This window comes from Diospyros lotus, chromosome 4 (genome assembly GCF_014633365.1).
Source record: "Diospyros lotus cultivar Yz01 chromosome 4, ASM1463336v1, whole genome shotgun sequence".
Classification (NCBI taxonomy): domain Eukaryota; kingdom Viridiplantae; phylum Streptophyta; class Magnoliopsida; order Ericales; family Ebenaceae; genus Diospyros; species Diospyros lotus.
Window position 1 is genome coordinate 1,774,367 of NC_068341.1, and position 25,606 is coordinate 1,799,972.

Genomic DNA, 25,606 nt, shown 5'->3' on the forward strand with positions numbered 1-25,606 from the left:
TGACATGTGTTTTGTTGAATTCTCAATTAATGACGAATTTGTCATTAAAAAGTTAACTTAAATATGAAGAGTAAGGGTTCGATAAATAAAGTTATATGATATTTAAGAGATTTAGTACTATTTATTTTTTTAATTTTTTAAATACTAACTTGATTATTAAAGACAAACCTTACTCTTGCAAAGGAATTTGGATTTAGAGGCTCTTTTTGAAGACTAAGTTTTATTGTTACTTTTGGTTTCCACTTGGCTTTTATCAACTCAAGAAAAAGATAACACCTAGTTGTATGAAACTAAAGGTCACTAATACTCTTGTCTCTATCATTAATGTGGTGCTTTAAATGTGACAAAATATATAAAATTTGAAAAGAGAAGATGAGAAAGATTTAAAGAATAAAGAGGGACTCACTCCATGTGATTGTTAGTGATGTGTTATGGAGAAAAGTCTAAAAAGCTTAAGATAATTTTCGAGCCTTTGGTAGCATCATGCAAAAAAATAGAGCTAGGACAACGGAAGGTTAGGAGACTTTTATGATCTTAAGCTTGAAAGACAAGAGACATGTGAGTTAGGAAAATAATTTTTTCTATCGATCGAAGATCTCTCGAAGACAATGAGTAGGGAAACCAAGATCTCTGGCGATTGTAGGCTACAGAGACCAGTAAGTCTCTCGAAAGCTAAAATAGAAAAACTTATACCAAAGGGCTATTATTATTCTCTTAAAAATCATGATCAAGATGTACTCAGAGTTTGTGTTGTAAATTTTTATAGAGCACAAATAAGATAAATTTTACATTTAATTTTTTTTATGAATTTTATAAAAAGAATAAATATTATGCATAAAAATTTTAATCCTAAAGAATCTCAAAATAATAAGATGGATATTATTTGAAAAGAATCTTTTTCAAATTCGAGTAGGTATTAGAAAGCTCCATGTTAAATAATAATAATAATGGGTACAAAAGAGTAAAATTACTAATCTATCCCTAGAGGACAACAAATCCCAAATTGCCACGTTTTTTCTCGTTCAGATTAGACCAAAAAGATAAACTCACAAAATTTATATATATTTATATTAATATATAGGGAAGCCATCGTTGCATAAATATCACAAGCTTAGTGTCAAAATAACATTTTTAATTTTAGAATAATATATTTTTTGATGGCTTCCCTATTTATTATGTAAAGTAATGAAGATATTTTAGACTTAATTAAATTGTTTAGCTACGTTGAATCTCATTAATTAACAAATCACATTAAATTGGGCACGGCTCAGATGTAACCCTAATTAACAACTATAGTTAACTGTTGTATATTATATGATTATAATTAACTGTTTCCTGGTAAAGCTGCAGCTAAGAGTCCAAAATCAAATTGGTAAGTACCATATGGTACTCTCAAGTCTCAACTTTAGCAGATCTGCTTATATCAAGCAGATCATGGTTACTAATTTTTAAATTAATCACTTAACTTCTTGATATTGTAATTAATTTGTACACCCACTTGTTATTTTAATTAGTCACTGATTCTGATATTTTCTTTATTTTAAATATTATTGGATACTTAATTTTGACACTTATTGCCCTATTATGTATCGGTGTTTTATACCGTATGTTATATTAATATAAATAAATAAAATATTAGAATTAATCATAAAAATAATCTAATTCTTCAAGTGAATTTATAATTTTATCCAATCTTTTTAATTTTGATAATTATATTCAAATTGGCTCAATTGACTCTAATTTTATCTAATATATAAAATTAATTTAAAATAGTGTATCCATTTTGATTTGACGTTTTACGTGTCATATAATAATTATATTTGTGAGACTCACGTGTATACATAAATAAAAAAAATTATTTATTTTATAAATATTATTATTATATGATACCTGATATGCTAAGTTAACATGAATACATTATCTCTAAATCGATTTTATATGTTGGATAAAATTATAATTAATTAAGTCAATTTGAATTAAACTATCAAATTGAAAAGATTGGATAAAATTATAAATTTGCGAAGAGAATTTGATTATTTTCATGATTAGTCCAAAATATTAATGTAGAATATTAAGAAAAGTGTTATATTTAAATATTCAAATAATATTTTTATTTTAATTGGTATGTATAATTAATCAGTTTAGTTAATCAGTTTAGCTATGTAAGTATTTTTTATTTGGGATTAATTAACTTCACATCAGATTGCTTTATGTCCACATCACAAATCAAACTGTCTTGCTTCGTGAATATACGATGATGAATTTCCTAGCTGGATGAGATAATTGGAGCTTTCCTTTATATGAAGAATTTCATTATTATTTTTTTATATTAAATATTGTCAAAGTATTATTTTAATAATATTTTTGAAAAATTCTATGAAATTGTCACTTTCCAAACTTTTATTCCCACCTATGAACATGGTTGATATGCACGGTAATGTCATTGTGGGGAGTGATCGTTTAATTTTGTTGTGATATGAACACTTATAAAAAAGAGTGAGGTTAACTTGTTATATATAATTTATAATATTTAAGTAAGTAAAATAAACGAGTAGTAAGTACCGTGAATCTATTACTTTCTTGTAGAGATTATGTTCGTTATATAGGCAAAGTAAATTAGAATACATGAAGTTATCTCTAAAATTCTCGAGTTTGATTATCTTGAATTAGAGAAAAATTAGTTGGACTTGATACAAATAGAGTTGGAATTATTTAATAAGAGTCGAAACTTTCAAAAGTGAGTTGAGATTTTAAGAGTTATCTCCAAGGTTCTCTGACTTACATATCTTTGGCCGACAACAAATTTGTCAAGCTGAAACTATCTCCAAGACTTTCAAGTTTGATTTCTAAAGCCCTACCTATTTATTCCATATTAGAATTAAAGAGTTAGATTTTGTAAACTTATCTTTTAAATTTGGATAATTGAAAGAATACATGTCATTCTCTTATTTTTTTCTAAATAGAGATACTAGGAAAAATAAGATTGGTTGCTTTCTGTAAATAACTCGGTGATTTCACCCTTTTGGGTATTCGTAAGAACACTTTACAAGGCGATTAATAATACATAATTTTAATTAAATAATTAAATTATAATTAATATTGATGTGTCATAGGTAAAAGTCTATAAAATGACTAAAAAACCTAAAAGTCCAAAATAATTTTTTGGGCTAAAAAGATGTAATTTTTCCCTAATAAGAAGTACTGAACAAAGTGCAAGTAAGATAATTTCGATATTCAAAAAACTCTTCAAAAGTTCTACGAAAAAAATAAACATTATCCATAAAAAATTTAATTCTAACGGAACCTGAAATGTTAGGATAAATGTTAACCATAGTAATCTTAATTATAGAGGATCTCAAAATATTAGAATAAATATTATCTGAAAGAATCATAATTTTAGTGGATGAATAAATGAGCCCTCATTCCAAAAAATGTATGTATCTGATACTAGTTTCAATATGATTTTAAGTTTTTATTATTTGACTTAAACATAGAAGTATTTGCTTGAAAATTTTCTTATACACTAATCATTCTCTTTCTTATAGACTCCAACTAAGTTGACAACGACATTTTTAGTTAATAAATGTACTATTGTGTTTGAGCGATAACAAATATAAATAATATATTAAAGTAAATCCTACAAACAACAAGAATTCGACTCCTTAAAGTGTCATTTAGAGGATTTCTAGCTATATTGTATGAAAATAGAAATGAGAAATGAATACAGTATGAAACGAAAACAGAAAAACGCCATTTTTAAAAAAAGTAAAAAACAAAAACGCCGGAAAACGAGTAAATAAAAAAATATAAGAGTTTTTTTATAAATATAATTTTTAATATAAAAATTATAAAAAATAATTATTCAATCTAAAAATAAACATAAATCTCATAATATATTCAAACAAATTCTAGAAAAAATTAAAAATTTTGAGTTAGAGGTGAAAAAATTTCATCTCTATTTGTGGCAGTGTACGCGGCCACCACGATTAAGGCCAAATCGATCCCCTCTCAGGGCCAGCCCGATTGGCGCCTAGGCGACGCTTAGCTGCCTAACTTGCCGTCTACGTCGTTCACTCTCTCTCGTCAAACGTGGCCTGGACTTGTCATCGCTTGGGTTGCGCATGGCCTAGACTTGTCGCCGCCTGGGTCATTCACCCTCTCTTATCGGATGAAGCTTGGACTTGTTGCCTTGCTCTTGCTACGCATCTTCGTCCTTGCTCCTTGTTTGCAGCAAGTTATCTTTTTCCTTGCTACTTGCAGCAAGCAACAAGTTACAGCAAGCATCATCTTGTTGTTGATGTTACTTATTCATCTTAAATAACATTAATATTATATATATATATATTTCCTAGGTATTAGGTGTCTATCGACCGCTCGACTAGTGCTTAACGCGTTTTAAAAACACTAATTTGTGAATGAAAATGTGTTTCTAAATTAGAAACGTATTTTTAATATTTTGTTAATATTATTAAATGATTATGAAATTTTTTTAAATTATAAAAATAATCTAAAAACATTTGTTAACGTTTGGAAAATAAAAACCTTTTGAAGGTGTCAAAATAACACTCCGTACATCATAAAGTTGTAGGTAGGTAAAGTTGGGAAAACCAATCCCTAAGTTTGAGTGAGTGCAGATCATCAACACATTTTTGAAAACTTCTCACACTTCTTCTCTAAATAATAATAATAATAATAATAATAATGATAATAATAAAAAAGAAGCCGTCCTTCCTTAAGGTGGTCGGTACAGGTAAAAAGCAAAATGAAGCAAAACATGACGAAATAAACCCTTTTTTGAATTTGACCAAAAACATCGTTTTAGTTCGAAAGGCTACAGCAAATTTGCCAACCCAAATGCTCATTATTTGGTCGGTCTTCATTTTGTAATTTCTATATTAAAATATCCTTCTTCATCTTCATGCTTGATTTGATAGTTGTTTTTTATATTAAAAGGTGGAGTGTCTTCCTAAATGTTTTTAATTTTAAAAATTTATTTGATTTATAGAGACCCGGGACTTGATTTCTGGACACTAAAAATGGAGCAAAGTCATAGTACGTAATAAATAATATATTGTCTTTTAGGTTTCATGTCTTTATATATGTAAGAGAAGAGTTATGATTGTATCACGTGAATTTAAATCTACGTGTTAATTTAGACAAGTGAAGATTTAGATCTCGATTAGGGTAGATTTGATTATTTAGGCAAGCTCTTTTACTGAGTTTGGCATGTTCCGGTTAAATTTGATGTTGAATTAATCATTCTTACATTTCAAACTAATCATACTTACATTTCAATTTTGTGACGTTGCTCTTTTAAGTCATTTGATTGACTAGATAAGGTTGGAATAACAAAACACAAAGATTTAGTCTCATAACAAATAAGAGGTTATAATTAATAATCTTATACTTGATTAAGATTTAATTTCTTTTAAGAGATGACTCTATTTACATATTTTTAATAATTATTTAATATACGTAATTTATAAATCTCGAACAAAACGTAAATAAAATAACTTCAACATTCGAAAATCTTATACGAAAAAGATAAAATATTATATATATATTTTTAATTCTAATGGATCTTAAAATGTCATAATAAATATTATTCGTAAGAATCATAATTCTAAGGGATTTGAGAAAGTTTCATGTTTCCTTATAAATAAACACACTCATTTAAAAAAAAATATATTTTTTATACTAGTTTCAACATGATTTTCATTTTTCAGTGTCTAATTTAAGTATCAGAATGTTTGCGTATAGACTTTTTTACACTCTTTAATCATTTTTTTTTTTTCAGACTCCAAACGATTTGAGGATGATATTTGCACTCAATAAGTTCATTTTTATATTCAAGCAACAATAATTGCATATCTAATAATTTACTTTAAATTGACCAAAAATAATAAATTATTGCCGCTTATACACAACACACGCTCCCCAAGCTTGCTTAGTCCAAGTTAGGCACTCTTCTAATGGCCCTATCAGAAGCTTTTAGGCCAATTATTATTCAGCTTGTGGTTGTCATCTCAGCATGGTTAGGCTGTGTTGTTGGGCACCACTAAGAGATCATCCCAGCTAGCTAATGACATATCTTGATTGCTGCTTGACCATCTTAATTGTTGGCTACATGCATATGGAGGACAGCACAGAATTAACTAAATTAATTAAATCTCCTTCATCAACTCGGCAGATTAACTTAAAGTTAAGAATATGATCACATTCTAAAGTGTCCCTCTTCACTTTTAACTCTCTCCCCCACTAAGCCTGGGTTTAATTGGCATTTTGGGTTCAACCAAGTACTTTATCCTACTTTGACCATCCTAATCCTGCTTGCTTTGCTTCAAAGCAGGAGTGCCTTTTGACTTGGTCAAACATCAGTCAACTCTTGGTTTTATCCATTTTATATAAAAATAAATAAATTTCATATCTGCTATTCTAACGACCTTGTTAAAGAAAAAATAATATTTTTTAATATTATAAAACTGCCTCAAAATATTTTTAAAATTAAAAAAAAATATTTTTCTGATGTTTCTTAATTAGCATTTCTGGGTAAGAAACGTTTCGAAAATATTAAAACATTTCAAAATTTTCGTACATTAGAAGTCCAAATGACAATTCCGTCCCATCCCATTGGCAAGTTCTAGTGTTATTGATAAATTAGAAGATCTCAATTTGTGGCTAGCTAGTTAGGTTTTGCTCGAAAAACAACATTTTTTTTTTTTAAATTTAGTAGACACTACTTTTGATAACATTCATACATTAATATATTATGTTTAATATAAATGTGTAACACATCAATACATAAATATTACTAAAAACATTATAACTAAATATCCAAATAACATTTTGGTCTTAGTTATCTTTCCGGTAGTGACATATAACTATCATACAGATCAAAAGATTCAAAACCCTATCCCATCAAAGTGCTTAGAACTGTAGAATTAATTAATGGAGAAATAATCATGTCATGGTATTAAACTCAGGATCAAATGGATATTAATGCAGATCTTAATCATGATGCTATCAGACCCAACTTTGGAAGAGCCCCTAATTGATAATTAATTAGTAAATCCTAATAACCCAAGCTCTCCCAGTACCCATATATATATATATATATATATCCATCTTAATTACCACAAACATTGACTTGTTTCTTTTTGCCCCACTAATTTGCAGAGACATTCTCAATTTCTCTTTTAAGTCAACTCCAAATTAGAAGCACCTAGCTAGTTAATTAATCTGCACACGTGGATCAATTTATTGACTTTAAACTTGCCCTTAATTATATCCCTTTTATATATAGCCCCCCCCCCCCCCCTAAATTAATTAGCATAAGGTCCTAGCTAGCTATTAATTGATGGAAATATCTAAAGCAAATTAATTTCATCTTTAATCATAGAATTATTAATAAGATCACATGAGTTCATTGATCTTGTATTCCCTATTTTGCTTTTGTGACTGAATATCTAATTAAACAAATGCAAGAGTTACTTAATTTTTAGTGTTGACGGATGAGTTCCTTCACTAAAGTCCTATCTTCAAAGTCCGATCACTATATATAAAAGTCTACCTCCACTTAATTTATAGTGATTCTTTTAACCTGTGATGCACAAAATCGTCTAGGGGCATCATTTTGACGTCTCCATTTCCAAATCATCAAAAACTATCAAATACGTTTTTGAACTATTTTTTGTAATTTTAAAAATATTTTAGGATCATTTTGTAATATTAAAAAAATATAAAAAATACATTTACGATTTGAAAATACATTTTCATCTACAAAGAAGTTAGAGATGAAATCCTCTGCCGAAATCGAAGGCACAAATGACGAGAAATCGAGCAATGGCGATAATCTCAAAAAGTTAGAGATGAAATTTTTTCGTTTCTAACTCAAAATTTTTAATTTTTTTTTGAGATTTGTTTTCAATTTAAACACATTATGAAATTTATATTTATTTTTAGATTGAATAAATATTTTTTTATAATTTTCTATATCAAAAATTATATTTACAAAAAAAATTCTTATATTTGTTTTTATTTACGTGTTTTCCTCAAATATTTTTATTTATTTATTTTTATTTATATATTTTTTATTTTCATTTCGTATCTTATTCGCTTTTGGTTTCTATGTAACCTAAGTTTTAGGTCTTTCACCTTCAAGGATCCAAGTAATAAGAGGTATGAATAATGTAGGTATAATAAATATCATGAGTTAAATATTTTATAGATGGTGAAAATCCAACACCTTTGGAATTATTTTCAAGATTGACTATTTCTGATTAAAATATGGGGATTCTGATTAAGATTGGTTAATATTGGGAAATCATCTACTTAATGATAATTTATTGTGTTATAATTGTAATTTGGAATTTAAATTTATCTTTAATTGGAATTCTATTTGATTGTGATTAACACTTCGAATTTGACTATAATTAAAATATTGTTAAATTTGATTTTGAGTATGATTTATTTTATCTAAAAGAATATCCTCATGAGTTATTTTCTGATCATGATAGAATTTTATGTGTACATTTATAGACGATTTTAGGCCTATAAATAGGTGTTCAATATTTCAGAATTAGTTACAGTTATATCATTAATATTGTACCAATTTCGTCATAATAATATTTTATTCTTTTGTCTGTAATTTTTTATTTAAATTTTTCACATAAATTTTTTTATCCATATGTGTGATTAATGGTTTGATTATAATTTATTTTCTATCCAATTTCATAATAAATTAGTATCAGAACTGTTGTATCAAACTATCATCTCAATCGTTAGATCTATAACTTCTGCACCATATTTTAGCTAGGGTGCATAGCAATTGCTGCCTCCCGCCTCCGCCGCCGTCCATTGGTCGCCTCTAGTTTTTGGTCGGCTGACCAATCGCCACCTCTTCATCAATTACCTATGATTCTTATTAGGCCGATGGACTTTGCCATTGCTTCTGGCCTTCCCTTTTCGACTGACCGTCTTTCCTCTTTGGCCTTCGATTGTTCAGCTTCTTTAACCGATCACAGTGTTATTTTTTTCTGTATATTTATAAATAATTTTAAATCTATAAATAGATATTCAATACTCTTAAATTAATTATAGCTATATCATTATTATTATATCAATTTCATCATAGTAATATTTTATTCTTCTGACTGTAATTTTTTCAATTTAAAATTTTCATGTAAAATTCTATGTTGATATATATATATATATAATTGATGATTTAATTATGATTTATTTTAGATCCAATTTCGTTTAATAGTTTTTCAGTTCATCATTTCTATTAATCCTCTCGCAAACAAGCCCGATGAAGAAGGAACTGAACTTTCAGCATTTACCACTAAACCAAGCTTTCCATAAAACAACAGTACAATCACTGACTACAGAGGCTCAACACAAGGGCCCCAAAACAGGAAAGCTACAACACAAACACAAAGTCAGAATCATACTTACATATATATATATATATATCACATTGATGGTCATGTCAGCTAGAACAGAAAACGAACAAATTAAGCCCTAAAACCCAGAATTAATTAATCCAGCAGCAAGCTAGCTAGCAAGCTCTTTGCAGCTTAATTAAACCCTAGTCCCAGCCACGCCGGCGCTGCCCTTGAGTGCTGGATCGCCGGCGCCGACCGGGCCGGCGTATTCAGTGTCCCGGTAGCCGGGCCCGTACCGGCTGCTGTAAACGCCGGCGTGAAGCATCAGGAGGTAGAGCAGCTCGGTTAGGGCCAGAATTATTACAAATGCTTCCAATATCTTCAGCCGCCACCCTCTGTGCCCTCCTACGTTTATCTGCTTGCATGCCAGCCTGAAAATCATCACATCTTTCAAACCCGATTGCGTGGTTTGTGGAGTATTGCGTGTCGATAAATATAAAAGGAAAGGAAAGGGATAATGCATGGTCTGCATACCCAAAAGCCAGCGCAGTGACAGCCCAAGCTACCAACGACGATGAGACTGCGGCGGCTAAGCTGTCATTCCTCCAGGCTCTTATGTGGTTTCCGCCGGCGAATTTTGATACAATCCCGAGCACCGCCGCCAGAATTGAGAAGGTCAAGAAGAACCCGGTGGCGCCATTTCCCCCAAAGCCTAAGAAAGATGGATCGAAATTAATGGGTTCAGTTCTTTCCATTTCCATGCGGATTAACGCTAATTAATGAGAAAGATAAGACCAGTAGAACGAGGAAATAGAGAACTTACTGGGATGGTGAGTTTGGCCATTGATGTAGTGGTTGAGGCACCAACTAGCGAAACCCAAGACGATGAAGTACATTACTAAGTTGAGAAACAGCAATGGCGCCGCCACGTTCCTGCCCATTCTCATGGTCGCCATATGTGGGTATCCTCCTCCTCCTCCTCCTCCTCTTCTTCTTCTTTCAATATGATTGAACCTGCAGAATCTATATAGCTGTCACACAAAACCTCCCCCTTCAGTTTCGTTTCTTTTTGGGTCTCGTCTTAGGTTGCAGATAGGATTCGCATGCATGTGTGACACGTGTTGTGTTGGCTGCCACTAGCTTACAAGTGGTCGGACACTTGTCACTTTCTAAATGAGTTCTCTCCACTCCCCCTCCTTCAAATTTTAGAATAGGAAATATTATATGGACATAGAGTTGTGATATTTTGGTAATATTTATGCATTAATATATATTTATATTAATATTTATGCATTAATATTAATGTTAATATAACATGTTAATTATTAGGTACAGTTTCTAGATACATGGATATTTGAAATTTGATTTTATGTTAATGCATCTTCTTTGTAATTTTGTCTTTTATAACAGATACATGTACCTTAATTATTAAGGATGTATGTACAATATGTTGCAGCCTCAACTTCCTCGATTGATCGATCAGAATAACAACCATTGGAGTATTCAAATGAAAGTGTTATATGGCTCTCAAGATCTTTGGGAGATTGTTAAAAATGGTTATGAAGTACGTACCATTTGATCAATCAACCCCTTTATCACAACAATTGACAATGTTGAAGGATAATCGAAAGAAAGGACAAGAAGACACTCTATTTCATTTACCAAGTGGTGGATGAAGCAATTTTTAAGAGGATCTATGCAGTGGTTAGATAAAAAAAGAACAAGACTCGATCTCTTAACGAGACCTACATGGGTGAAAATAAAGTAAAACTGGTTCGACTTCATAAGCAATTAAAGAAGTGAGTTTGACTTGCTTAAAATGAAAAGTGTTATGAAATTGGATCGAATACAAACCACAATCAAACCAATCAACCACACATGAATACATAATTTAACATAAAAAATTCAAATTGGGAAAAACTACGATATAAAAAATAAAATATCACTAATCAAAATTGGTAATACAAAAGTTATGTTGACACACAAACTTTGTGTCTGATTTCATGTGACATGAGCACCTATTTATAGACCTAAACTCATCTATGGATAAATATAGAAAATCATATCCTGATTAGAATATGACAAATGAGGATATTCCTCCAGATAAGATAAATCTCAGATAAAATCGAATTTGACAATATCGTAATTACAGTCAAATTCAAAGTTATTGTCACAATCAAATTAGGAAACTCAATCACAGATAAACAAGAATTTTGAGTCATAATTATCACAAAAAAAAAAAATTGTGAAAGAATACTTTAATCATATAGTTTCCATAGCCAACCAATGTCAAGGTCAATGGAGAACAAATTTCAGTTCAGCAAATTATTGACAAAATTCTTCAAAGTATGACCCCAAAAAATGAACATATGTTGTTGTTGCTATTGAAGAATCAATTATCGCCGACGAGAACAATAAATCGGGTAGGTTTTGAGTTGGGTTATTTTTAATTTTTTTTATTTTTTAATCAAAGAAGAAAAAGAGAGAATATAAAATAAATTAGTTATTTTACCCTTTTATTTAATTAACAATAAATGTGGTTATTGTTATTTCTCAAATTTTAGAGATTTTTTTTTTGTAATTTTGTCAAATTTTAAGGGTGTCCTATTTCATTTGGGACGTGTTTGATAGCCATTTTTTTTTATGGAAAAGATAAAATTTTCACTCAATTTTTAACTTGTGCATTGTTTGACAGTCATTCTTTTTAGGAAAATCATTTTCCTTACAATGGTCACGTGAGGATATTTTCCTTCAAATCATGGAAATCAAATTCTTTAGAGGGAAAGAGATGGAATTTTCCTGACAATTGAAAAATGCAGGTGGGCAGGATGAGCGAAAAGGGCTGGGAAGGGGGTGGTGTTATTTAATAAATATAAATATATGTATAAAAAGTGAATATATCAAAAATTTAATAATTAATAAATATAAATATATGTATAAAAAGTGAATATGTCAAAATTTTAATAATTAATAAATATAAATATATGTATAAAAAGTGAATATGTCAAAAATTATATATAAATTATTTCTTTGGAAAACAAAAAAAAATAATTTTGTAGTTTCATTTTTTGAGAAAATAATTTAATTAATTTAAAATACATTATTATTTTAATTTTTTTTACAAGATTTAATATTTTTTAATACATTTTCATCATTAAATTCCATGAAAAATGTGTCATTTTTCATAAAAAATAATGCCTATCAAACACGAAATACCAGGAAAATAATCAAATTCTATGAAAAATATTACCAATCAAATACTAAAAGATGAAAAATAACATCATTTTTCAGATAAAAAATTATACCAATAAAATAGTTTAAACTTTCAATTTCTAGAAATTTATTTTCTCTACAATTTAATTATCTAGAATTCATTTTATTTCCGCTCAAATTTTACCCTTGCAATCAAAGACACCCTGATGTTCTTCATTTTCTTGGTGTCAATGGAATTTGGTTCGGGCCCATACAAGAGTGGGTGGGCTGGGACCATTACAAATAAATCAGTTTGGCCCATGTAGTTTCGGACAATAATTCTTGACCCGAAATCCAAAGTCCAAATCTGATCGGAGCTTTTAGGCCCCATAATTCCCCTGTCAGCATGCACCCCCGGGGGGGGGGGGGGTGTTTGGACACCCTATTTGGCTTGCTCCACTCATGGGGAAGCCGGATTCTGTGTGTCCAAACACTCCAATATAGCTGACGTGTTGTCGCGTAGGTGGGAGGTAGGCCCCACAGGATCGCAATACAGTATACTTTACTCTTTTATGGGTTTTATTTTTATTTTTTAAATATTTTGATATTGGCAGAACAATATATCCAATATATATGGATAGATGCCCTTAAAAAGAATAAAAAAAATGGATAATTTAGATAAAAATTGATAAATTATTTATTTATGTGATGGGTTTTATTTTTATTTTTTAAATATTTTGATATTGACAGAACAATATATCCAATATATATAGATAGATGCCCTTAAAAAGAATAAAAAAATGGATAATTTAGATAAAAATGATAAATTATTTATTTATGTGATGGGTTTTATTTTTATTTTTTAATTATTTTGATATTGACAGAACAATATATCCAATATATATAGATAGATGCCCTTAAAAAGAATAAAAAAATGGATAATTTAGATTAAAATTGATAAATTATTTATTTTTGTGATTAATTATTATGAGAGTGATTTGAACAAAAAAGAAAAATAATTATTACAAGACCGAAAAATTCGTAATAAAGCGAATGGTTGGTTCCACCATTGCCTCTTCCCTGGTTTCAACTGCAACAACAGGAAGCCACTCTCTCTCTCTCTCTCGTTCCCTGTTCCTCTATGCTATGGAAATCTTCGAGTTCGAGACTGTCTCTGCAAAACCCTAGAACCTTTCGTTGTATCTCGCTGTATCCATGATAAAGATCCAGTCTTTTTCTGTCTAAAAGCATCTCCTTCTTTGTCTCTCTCTCTAGAGAACCCCAAGAAATGGCTTCTGTCGTCCCATTTCTAGACCTGAATCTCTTCCCGGATCCGCCGGCAGCAACCGGGGCGACCAGCAGTGCTGGGTTGTTAATTCCTAAATTGGAGCCAAAGGTGGAGCCCCTTGATGAGCCAACCCCTGCGCAAACCCAACCTCACCAACCTAATTCTTCGAGCCCTAACCCTAGGCTTTGTTTCAATTCTCTGCCGGATTCTTTTTTCAGTGAATTGAACTCCAACTCCGCCGATTCGGTCCAAGGTACGGACAATTCGCCGGACGGGAAAAATGTCTACTCGGAGTTCCACCGGATTTCGGAGCTTTTCCGAACCGCGTTCGCCAAGCCAATGCAAAAGCAGGAGAGGGTTGAGGTCGCGGTTCCGGATCCGGATTCGAAGGCGATCGTTCCGGTGCCGGATGAGAACACTACGTCGGCGGCCGTCGTGCCGGCGAGACGAAAGTGTAAGCCGCGGTCGTCGGAGTTGGTTAGGGTTATGAATATGGGAGCCGACGACCATAGATACTTCAGGGATGTAGTGAGGAAGACGAGAATGGTATACAATTCACTCCGTGTTTTTGCGGTGGCAGAGGAGGAGAAGCGGTTCGGGAGGCGGTGTCGAGCTGATCTAAAGGCGGCGGCAGTGATGAAGGAACGGGGGCTTGTGGTTGAATCGCGATAGGCGGATTGTGGGTTCAATTCCAGGTGTTTTTGTCGGGGACTTGTTCTTCTTTAGAATGGAATTGTGCGTGGTTGGCTTGCACGGCCAAGCTCAGGCTGGAATTGACTACCTTGGGGCGACCCATAGCTCAAACGGCGAACCAATAGCGACCAGCATAATCGTGTCTGGTGGATACGAAGACGACGATGATCAGGGTGATGTTCTTATATATACTGGCCATGGCGGGCAAGACAAGAACTCCAGGCAATGTGTTCATCAGAAACTGGAAGGTGGAAACCTGGCATTAGAGCGAAGCATGCATTATGGCATTGAGGTGAGGGTGATTCGCGGGTTTAAATATCAAGGAAGCGCCAGTGGTAAGGTTTATGTCTATGATGGGTTATATAGAGTTATTGATTCATGGTTTGATGTGGGTAAGTCTGGTTTTGGAGTATACAAGTACAAGCTTATTAGAATTGAGAATCAACCACTAATGGGCAGTGTTACTCTGAAGTTTGCTTTGACCCTTAGGACCACACCATTATCAGTCAGACCATTGGGTTATGCGAGTCTGGATATTTCGATGAAGAAAGAAAATATCCCAGTTTTTTTATTCAATGATATAGATGCTAACCATGAGCCAATGTATTATCAGTATATTGTTACGGCTATATTTCCACCTTTTGCCTATCATGAGGAAAATAAAGGTTGTGATTGTGTTGCTGGGTGCATGGATGATTGCCCCTGTGCTAGGAAAAATGGGGGTGAGTTTGCTTATGATCAAAATGGTATTCTTGTAAGGGGCAAGCCAGTAATATTTGAGTGCGGGACCCATTGCCGTTGCCTCGCTAGCTGCCGAAATCGTGTTAGCCAAAAGGGGGTGAGGAATAGATTAGAAGTGTTTAGGTCAAATGAAACCGGATGGGGAGTGAGATCGCTAGACTTGATTCAAGCAGGTGCTTTTATTTGCGAGTATGCTGGAGTTGTTTTAACTAAGGAGCAAGCCCAGATTTTTGCAATGAATGGAGATAGTTTGGTGTATCCGAGTCGGTTTGCTGAAACTGAAAGATGGGCTGAATGGGGGGATCTGTCACCAATATTTACTGATTATGTCCGTCCAGCATATCCATCAATTCCTTCATTGGGTTTTGCTATGGATGTATCAAGAATGAGGAACGTTGCTTGCTACATGAGCCACAGTTCAAGTCCTAATGTTATGGTGCAATTTGTGCTCTACGACCACAATAATTTGTTGTACCCACACCTTATGCTATTTGCAATGGAGAATATTCCGCCTTTGAGAGAGCTTAGTCTTGATTATGGAATGGCAGATGAATGGACAGGAAAGCTTCGTATTTGTGCTTAGCTAAATTTTGAGTAGGTTCTGTTTTCAACTGAGGTGCAGGTCAGTGTTTTGGGGTGCCATATACTCAAGGTAAGCTCATGTTCTTTCTGGGTGATTACTTGGTCTTTAAATTTGAACTTTTTGAGCTTGTATCCGCAATTATCTGTTTCCTTTTTTGACTGATAGCTGAATTTGGTTCATATTCTTCTATGCCTTGTTTTTGCTTTAGTTCAGTGTCAACTCTCGTATCTATTTTTTGGTGATTTCGTACACATTGGAGGTTAACCTTGCTGGAGATGACAAGAGAAGGTGAAGAAATGACACAGAATATCCTTACCTTTTGCTTTCGTTGAAGGCATACAGGAAAGGGTGAGGGAGAGATTTTGGGGGGGGGGGGGGGGGGGATGTGTCCAAATTTTGTCGTTCTACGTTATTCCAATTATGTTCTGGAGGATTTAATCGGTTGTTATGCATAGCTGTCATGCAGTTGTGCACTTGTGGCCACTGTGATATCAAATGCTTTAACCTATATGCTTTAATTTCCATTTGAATTTCTTATAACCAGCAAGACTATACCCTATAACGTGGAAATTATCTAATTTGTTGGTACACACAATGGTCCAGTGTGTGGCCAAATTTTGCCGTTATACATAATTCCAATTCTATTATGGAGCATTTAATTGGTTGTCATGCATGGTTCTCACAGAGTTTGCACTTGTGACCATTTTATATAAAATGCTTTCAACCTTTGTGGTTGAATTTCCATTTGAATTAAGAACAATAGCTGAAAAGACTATACTATAGAATGGCAGTTTCCTAATTTGTCAATACACTATGGTACAGTATGACGACTCTGAAGAAATAACCATTTGAGTTAACTTGACTTGCTTGTTTGCTTGCATGGGGCTTGAGTTCCTTGCTAAATTTTGCCGTTGTACATGATTCCAATTCTTTTAGGAGCATTTAATCTGATGCTATGCATGGTTGGCATGCAGTTTGACTGGTGTGCACTTGTGGCCATTGTGATATCAAATGCCTGCACCCATATGGTTGAATTTCCTGTTGAGTTAAGAATTATAACAAATGAGACTACACTATAAGATGGCAGTTTTGCTGATTTGTTGGTATACACACAATGGTGCTTGGCTGGCTTGCTCAATGACTGTGACTTCCGGAACTCTGAGTAGAAAAACTACCTCAAGTGATGACTGTTATGCAATTGTTTCCTACATACCCATGATGCCTGTAATAAATTTAAAGAACTTCTCTTTTGTGGCAGTGGATGACTACATTAAAGGCCATTCAATACCCAATTACAAGCTTATAAAAAGGGAAATTTTCAGATTTCTCTATTGCACTATAGTTGGCAAGTTATGATATTATATGATTGTCATTCCTCTTATATGTACCATATTCTGTAAAAAGCAAATCTCATTTTGATATTAGAAAGGTCAAATGTTATGGTAGTGTTTGTTACTTATAATAGGAGTTTCATCTGAAATTGTGTTGTGGGTTCATGATATTTGCCTTTTAGAGATCTCCTGTTTTTGTTTTTTGTCATTTGTTTTTCTTTTTTGCTTAAATATAACATGTAAACCAAACTGAATCATTTTATTTCATTAGAAATTGGCATTTGTTGGAACTAGTGCCTTGTCATGCAACAATGTTTTTATGTTTGACATTGAAGATGACTAAGGAGTCCTGTCAATTTAATTGATATATATATGCAGGTGGAAAGTGGACACTCTAAAGCAACATATTTTGTGGACCCAAGTTGTCAGTATCTAATCCTTGGCAAATGCAAGATCCGGTATCAGATTATTAACAAGCTTTTATACTTGCTCTCTGTTGCTGTGGCCTTGTCATTTCATGGTCATAGATCCTAACACTAAAGGTTCCAAATGTTCAAGGGCATGATAAAAAGATGATTATTGGACTGAGAGGAACTTACAAAGCTGCTGCTGAAGTGATTTTGTGCATCTATCTCTCGCCATGTTTTAGATAGAAACTTTGAATGCACAAATATTACCAGATATTATATGGACTCTTATACATGATCCGTATATATGAAATAAATCCAGTTTATATAGTGTTTGTATAGGGACTGAACTGTAGCATAACTGCATCTGCAGATGGTTGAATGTAATATAGTTTATATGCTTTCATCATTTATTTAGATAAGCTGCTGCAGATTTGTAGTTGATCCACAGGCAGACTAAAACTGTGGTTCCGTGTTTTCAGTTATGCAAAGGTTAAATGGAGTCAAGGAGGCAGATCCTTTTTTTTTTTTCTTTTTCAAATCTTTGTTTTTTTGGATTGTGTGGGTGTGAATCCTGATCTTACATTATGAAGTAGAGTTATAAATAGTGCCGCAGGCTATCATCATCGTTGACAGTCATCATCATCATCGGCTTTCGGGTATATACTTCCTTCTCAGATCTAGGTATGGTTGAACAACTTTTTTTTATTTCTATTTTCTTTTTATTTCAATGCTCGTTCCTAGATCTGGGCTTTGAATTTCTTTCTTTTCTTAAACCCTAATATCATTCTCTTTACTTAGATCTAAACTGACTATATATATATGTATATATATTTTCATTTTTTAGTTTTTAGTCTTAAAGTCTGTTGCTTTCGAAAGGTCATTCAACTACTTCTGAGATCAATATATATTTTTTATTTTTCAGTTGTGTCTTTTCCCTCAAAATATTTCTGGGTCTGTCCTGGTTATTTCATTCCATGGTAAATATATTTTAGAATCTTATAATCAGTGTTGTCTGCAGAAACTGTCAACCTTTTTTTTTTTGGTACGTGTGTTACCCTGCAAATTGTGTGATTAACATGAGTTTAGGTGATGATGCTCTGGTCGTTACTGATGTACTATTGATTCATGAAAGCAAAGAGCTTGTTGCTGGGGAAATTGATAATTAACAGTGATGTATTGTGTGGGTTCATGATTTTATATGAGTTAAAAGTTTGATTATGATATGATTGAGTGTGCGTAGTTTTTTCCACTTATTCACAAATTTGTTACCTTCCAGTGAAGTTATTTTCAGACAGGTGCCATTTTTGTAGATATGTTGTGTGAGGAAATGTAATCTGAATTACACTGGATGAGGTCAGAAAAGGGTCTCCCTCATACCCATCTTTTGGTTTGACTTCTCTTTTAATATGTTGTTATCAGGTACATGCAATGCAATCATTTTTTTTTTTGCTTGAAAACTTGCCTTGTGATCTTGCTCATCATTGTTTAATCGTTGATTCTTATTTGGGTCTTGTTTTTCATTTTACGCTTCCTTTCATTTGAGTCTATAATTTAAGGTACTCCCTTCCATTCTTGATTATCCATACAAAGATTCTCTTTCCCCCCCTATGTATTAGATCTGGGATTCTTTAGTTGTTTGCCCAAAATGTTGTTTAATGGATGAAGGAGGGGTACAGTTTATGGGATCTGCTGTCTCTCCATAGAAATTTTCAACTATCAGATTTTATTTATTTATTTTTATTTGTGAAATTTTTAACTTTGAGAACTGTTATAAAATCTGTTAGGAAAGGATTGTGGGGTTAATTAAATGAATCTGCTTGCTGGGACTGCCCTTAATTGATGCATTGTAAGTCTATGGCCTTTGGAACGGTTTTGGTAGATTCTATTTGGTTTCATCTTTTTCCAAATTGCTGCAATGATTCTGTTGTGGGTTTGTGGTTGCCGCTCCTAGAAACTTGCAAATGATGAAGCCACTACTTCAGTGATTTGATTTAGGCAAGATCTTCAACAATTGAAGCATTAAAAGGTACCTTCCTAAGTGGTGTTATTTGGGTTTATTATTATTATTAGTGTTTATTATTCTTTCTTTCTTTTTTCTGTTTACTCTGTTTTGTGGATATGTGGGTGCCGGTCCCGATCTTACATTATGAGGGCATTTTGAGTAATTAATTAATTTTACTCTTGTTTGTGGATATGTATGTCTTCTGCTGTAGACAGATGAATCGAGTAGATAAGCTCTTAAATCAAGTTAATCAGTTAAACATTTTGATATGTGGGCCGTTAAGCCTTTGACTTCATTGAAATCTCATTTTGACATTACAGTTACATTGTGTCTAGTTTAATCCTTGGCATATGAAAGATCCAGAATTAGTTATTGACAAGCTTTTATAATTGTCTGCTGTTGTGGCCTTAATTTTCTCAAGAATTAGCAAGATTTTGTTGTTTCCAGCTCCGATAGCTTGGCAAAGCATGGTTCCAAATGACATGGATTCACTGCATGTACATACTTAGATGATGCCTAGTACAGATGAGAGAGTTACATATTGAAAGAGCAAATTTAAACATTCAGACATGGCTCTTGATGGAAGAACTATAGCCCTTGTCATAGTACCTGGACCACAACATCACACCTCCATAATTGGTAGAAGCAGCCTTGATTGCTGGAAGCACTTGGGAAGTGAGTTCAGAGGCCGGAATGTAGCCACTTCCGGCTGCTTCAGGCGATGCGGGCAGGCCCAAGAAGATCTTGGAGGCCGGCATGTCTTTATTCCACTGCTTCCAGGCATCTTCTAATTTAGTCACGTCACCAGAAGAGTATTGGCAAGTAGGGTTATTGTAGAATTGGACCCAAACATAGTCAAAAAGTCCCGTCTTCAAGGCATTTCCAACCCATACATCAGGAGAGATGCCCTGAGGGGCTGCAGTCAAGTACACCTTTTTGCTCTGATTGCTATACCCAGAAAGAAACCTTGCAAGTTCATCCCAGTGTTGGTTCATTCCCCCTTCGATGTCAAAGTGGATCCCATCCAAAACAGTGTCACCAAGAGGGCGAGCAGCCAACTGGCCACCCAAAAAATTGTCCCAAAGATAAGTCGCAACCTGCCTGTTATCCTCGGTCGAGCCAAGGAAGTAGCTCCCCGTCCCCCCTCCCAGTGAAAAGCATCACACCTTAATGCCTTTGGCCTGACATGATTTTATTTCAGGGCTCAGTTTGGTGCACTCGTTGCTGTACGGATCGCAGTGGGCTGCAAGGTTGATCATTGGCGTCTGACCGTTGCCGAAAGTCGGCAGAAAAGCTATGTTCACAAAATCATAGTCTCCCGTGGCACAAGCCCCTGCCAGAGTCCCTTCATTGCCATTCTGACCCCAATAGACTGCAATTCCTGCAGCATCACAACCAGCACCAAGCAGTAGCATTACCAGGAACAAGGAGAAGAATGAAACAACTACTCTCTCTCCCACACTGAAATGCCATAATAAGGTGCGTTATATCCTTCTAAGCTCTGCTTGATGAAGCTTTGCTTGAGGCTTGAGCTGTGTGGCATTTATAGCGAGAAGGCTATTCCCACAACAAGAGCTATTATTTTGTACTTATTAGGGAGACTTAGATTAGATTAGCAACTAATTAATCCCCTGCCATTATGCATTAAAAATTCTGATTAATGCGGGTTTGGTTTTCCGTGGACGCTGTCTGTGTTAGATTAGAAGTGAAATGAAGCTTAATTTGTTTCTTAGTTCTTGTCCACCCCATTGTGGCAAATCCATCTTGGCTTAGATTTGATGTTTCTTTCGTTGCCCAAAGCTCAGCATAGATTGGTTCCATTAATTTGAACAAATAACCAGTTAGGGGGTGTTTGGCTTGGCAGTTTGACTGCTTATAAGCTATTCCTTTAGCTTATAAGTTGTATAATTATTTAATTATACGTTTGTTGAAAATTAAAGAGATTAAACGCTATCAATATAAAATGCTGTTTTAACAACGTTTTAGAAAAATTTACCCCATTTTTTTTCTCATAATGCTATTACCAACTTATTTCGTTAATCAAGTTATTTATGATTTTACTCTCAAACAACAGTCATATTTCTAACCTTATTCCTCTTTTTCATCCTTTTACCTTCTCTCTGTCGTCGCCTTTGTTCGTACCGTCGCCGCCTTCATATCTTTCATGGCTATGGTCGCCTCCAATCCCATCTCTATCAGCATCATCATGCCTTTTGCCCATCGCTCCATTGCCATCGTCAGGCCCTCTGTCCATCACCTCCATCGCTGTTGTTGTGCCATCCATTCACCTCTATCTCTCTCTCTCTATATATATATTTAATATATATTTTTTAATATTTTAACAATATATTTAATATTTTTATGAATTAAATTTAAAATTTTAATATAAAATATTGTCTTAATATATTTTTTAATAATTATATATAATTTATTAGCATCTAATGGTAAAAAATTTATCAGTTAAATGTTAATTTATAATTTATTTTTATTAAAAATTAATATTTTTATAAATTTTATTAGTATTATTCAGTAATATGTTTATTTTAATTTTTTTTATTATGTTTTGATAGTTTATTATTTTTTATAAACTAAATACATAATTATATAAATTACAGATTAAAGCATATTTATTTAAATATAATTATCAATTTAAACATTTTTTTTAATAAATAAGAATTAGATTAAAAGAAATCAACGCGAAGAGTGTCTACAAGAAAATACTAGGGCATACCCCATTGCAAGACTAAAATTAGAAACTAACACTAATCTCAACATCCCAATAAAAGACATGGGATCAAAACAAAAAACAAAAATACATTCCTACCAAATCTATTTAAGCATGAGTAGTGATTAACTCACTCACTGCTCCAAAGCAAGATAAATTGCGAAGAGCAAATAAAGGAGCAGCGAAAGGGCTTCAAATCATCTCCCACCCACCATGACAAACTCCAGAATCAAGCACTTGAGGATTGGATGGCATGACAAATCAACCACAACGGCATCAATTCAATGCCTTCCCTGCCTTAAGAACCCTATTATTCTTATGATGATGATGATGATGATGAGACTGCTATTAAGAAAAGAATTCACCAATTCTTCATCAAGAGATCCACAACAAATGTTTGGTTCGAATTTGTAGAACCTCTTCTTGCTTCATTCCCCTGTCATTTGAATGCTGCCATATATATATATATATATATATATATGTGTGTGTGTGCGTGCGCGCGCGCGCTAATGAATGAAGTCTCCTGGAAGGCACTTCTGAGGCGAACGAGGAAGAATCCAACAAGGTGGCGTCATAATCCCGGGCATCACGTCTGGCTTAAACACACGTCTGATGCTGTCATCTTCCAAACTGAACAGCCCCGCGTCATGGCTCTTCATCAACCACCAATTATCTTGCGTGAAATATATTGAATTCTTCTGGTACTGCGGGAAGTCCTTGGCCGACACTGCAATCGATTCGTTCGCACCCACAAACAGCATCTCATCGCCCAGAGACTCCACTTTCTCCCACTTTTTCCCGAGAAAATCCAGCTTATAGACACGAAACATCTTTGCCCTGTGTTCAGGAAGGTGAAGAACCATCTCATAGACCATCCCTCCGTCCTGTCCGTCGAAGATTCCGGTGTACCTTACTGCATACAGGAGCTGGCCCAAAGACTCCACCAAGTAAAACTGTTTGCAGTCAAGATCAATGTCGACGAACATCTCTAGCGGGAAAGAAGATTCAATTGTCATCTTCCTTAATGGCGTCGAAGAACTGCCCAAGTCCCAGACGTCAACAAATCCCCTGTTGGATAATGCATAAACATGGTCTTTCCAGCAGATTATATCGGCATAGTTTCTACCTTCTCTGGGTCTGCTCCAATGGCTATCTCCACAGTTTGTGTAGATAAGATTACCCCCAACGGAAGGACAACTATAAATGGCCGCCACACCGTAGTTGCGGCCGTTGAGAATAGGGTCTGCAAGTAAAATGGCTTTATGGATAAATTTCGTTGGAGCCGGGGGAGGATGAAAGCCGACGTCCAAGAACGGGTTGAAGATATATGGGTTTTGTTGCACTCCCCAAATCATGAGCCACCCTCGCGACGATCCCATCCTTCTGCAAGTCCAGTCCAATTCATGTTCATTCCTCTGCTTTAGATTGTATAGCCTCCTCTCTCCGAGATCGAGGAATTGGCAACCACGAACGTGATGATAAACGTTTTCTTCTTCGATGGGATTAAGCACCAGCCATGGGGGTTGAAGCTTTGGGCTGTAGAGTAGCGGTGAAGATGAGATGTGGGCTATGGTAACTGACCGCCAAGAGTTGCAGACGCCTCTGCAACGAAGCACGTCAATGAAGGGCAAGCGGTCCAAGATGAGACCTAGAAGGTCTGTCTGAATGTTTGCCCAGTCTGGTGAATGTCTTCCATCTGCCATTGCTCTCAACACGACACACCAAGACCGAAGGATTTTAAGGAAATTTAAGAGACGTGAAGATGATGGGTATGTGATGCAGAACTGAGAATAAGAAATTCAATATATGGAAGATGAAGATGATGAAGGAGAAGCATGCAATCCAACGCTCTATTTATGTATAGAAGAACAATTAGTCATAATCCAACTAGATATTAGAGTACTCCTAGCTAGTCTTGATTAATCTTACTAACCCTAATCTGTATATGATTAATCATTGTGATATGTAAATATAGATATATTATATATATACATGTGCATGGCTTTAATCAATCCTAAGTGGAGTAGGATTAGGAAGTAGATGACGATTTGGATAGGGAAATTGAGTCCATCTCTGATAAACATCTCCAAACATTATTATTATTATTATTATTATTATTATTATATTTTCAATATGTTTTAAAATTATTAGAAGAAATATGGGATCCAACATTACAAACCCACGTCCATTAAATTTTATTTTATCATAATTCAGTCCCTTTTCTTTTATGGTTCTTCATCAAACTTAACAAAATTAACACAATATACATTAATAAAAACCTCAAAAATCACCTAAACCAATCTTTTTAGATAACGCAGATAATCCATTACACGTACTTGGGAGTTTGAATTATTACAAGATCGTAAGATTAAATTTGCCTCCGTGTGGCCGTCAATAATCTATATCTATTCGACGGGTCAATTTGTCCGCTCAAGCCGAGAGTGTGTCGGGTCGTGAATTTTAAAGAATGTGGGATACTTTTGAATGAAGGCTCTACGTTAATAGGGGATCTCTCAAGTTTTTCACGCTAAACAAAAAAAAAAAAATTCACTTAAATCCTAAATCTTAAATACTATAATCAAGTGATTTCAATTTTCATATTAATATAAACCAAACATAGACTTTTGTCTCTGCGTTTTTATCTTTTTTTCATGTGATTACTTAAATTTTTTGTTATTTTAATTATATTCATGGACGCACATTTTTTAATCAATTTAATTTATGTATTTTGACATTTTTTTGTGTGATAACTTAAATTTTTTATTATTTTCTTTACACGCTTGAACTTGTATTTTTTAATCAATTTAACTCATATATTTTGATGTGATCGGTATTTTATCATATCACTTTATCTTTTTTTTACACATAAAAGTATAAAAATTAAATTAACTTGAAAATCAAGTTCAGAAATATAATCGAAACAACAAAAAGTTCATGTGGATACACACAAAAAAAAATGTAAAAATATAAAGACAAAAATATAAATTTAGCCTATTAATATAAATTATTTTTAGTTTTTGTTATCAAAATTTGAAAAAAAAAAATCAGAGACTAACGGTGTAAATTGACATAATACTAAAAAAATATATAAATATAAATTCTTAATTTGAGTGGACAAAAAGCGTGGTCGGCAGGATTCGAACCTGCGCGGGCAGAGCCCACATGATTTCTAGTCATGCCCGATAACCACTCCGGCACGACCACCAGATGTTGTATTTTCTTTTCTAGAAATAACTAGATCAATACCCTAAACCTCCC

The 25,606-nt window shown here is 33.6% G+C and overlaps 4 protein-coding genes, 1 non-coding gene and 1 pseudogene across 6 annotated transcripts in view; 2 read left to right on the plus strand and 4 right to left on the minus strand.

Moving 5' to 3' along the window:
- LOC127800425 (histone-lysine N-methyltransferase family member SUVH9) overlaps nucleotides 1–18,027 on the plus strand; it is a 36,362-nt gene extending 18,335 nt beyond the window's left edge. The window contains exon 2 of one of the 2 annotated variants that reach the window (XM_052335021.1): nucleotides 17,590–18,027. The gene's annotated coding sequence lies outside the window, so the exon portion shown is untranslated. Of the gene's footprint in view, nucleotides 1–16,854; nucleotides 17,540–17,589 lie in introns of those variants that run through there. The other variant, XM_052335023.1, reaches the window with a different exon arrangement.
- Nucleotides 9,554–10,350, minus strand: LOC127800429 (membrane protein PM19L-like). Its single transcript, XM_052335029.1, has 3 exons — nucleotides 10,207–10,350; nucleotides 9,918–10,095; nucleotides 9,554–9,814 (listed from the first exon to the last, which is right to left on the minus strand). Exons 1-3 carry the CDS (start codon nucleotides 10,337–10,339, stop codon nucleotides 9,580–9,582), a joined length of 546 nt encoding a protein of 181 aa, XP_052190989.1. The 5' UTR covers nucleotides 10,340–10,350; the 3' UTR covers nucleotides 9,554–9,579.
- LOC127800424 (histone-lysine N-methyltransferase family member SUVH9-like) lies at nucleotides 13,652–18,027 on the plus strand. Its single transcript, XM_052335017.1, is given in 3 exon segments — nucleotides 13,652–14,501; nucleotides 14,503–15,949; nucleotides 17,590–18,027. Coding segments are annotated over 2 exon segments (2,016 nt in total). The 5' UTR covers nucleotides 13,652–13,863; the 3' UTR covers nucleotides 15,881–15,949; nucleotides 17,590–18,027.
- A 2,159-nt stretch (nucleotides 18,028–20,186) lies between these two features.
- On the minus strand, nucleotides 20,187–21,858 carry LOC127799124 (acidic endochitinase-like; annotated as a pseudogene).
- A 996-nt stretch (nucleotides 21,859–22,854) lies between these two features.
- Nucleotides 22,855–24,051, minus strand: LOC127799125 (putative F-box protein At4g17565). The gene has a single exon (XM_052332866.1). The coding sequence runs from the start codon at nucleotides 24,049–24,051 to the stop codon at nucleotides 22,855–22,857; it is 1,197 nt and encodes a 398-aa protein (XP_052188826.1).
- A 1,419-nt stretch (nucleotides 24,052–25,470) lies between these two features.
- On the minus strand, nucleotides 25,471–25,552 carry TRNAS-AGA (transfer RNA serine (anticodon AGA)). The gene has a single exon. It is a non-coding gene; the product is annotated as a tRNA-Ser (tRNA).
- Nucleotides 25,553–25,606: the final 54 nt, after the last annotated feature.

Coding starts and splice junctions, on each gene's coding strand:
- LOC127799125 (XM_052332866.1), bottom strand. CDS start 24,051: ATGGCAGATGGAAGACATTCACCAGACTGGGCAAACATTCAGACAGAC.
- LOC127800429 (XM_052335029.1), bottom strand. CDS start 10,339: ATGGCGACCATGAGAATGGGCAGGAACGTGGCGGCGCCATTGCTGTTT. Junction 10,096..10,206: donor TGGCCAAACTCACCATCCCA/GTAAGTTCTCTA, acceptor CATCTTTCTTAG/GCTTTGGGGGAAATGGCGCC. Junction 9,815..9,917: donor GTCACTGCGCTGGCTTTTGG/GTATGCAGACCA, acceptor GATGATTTTCAG/GCTGGCATGCAAGCAGATAA.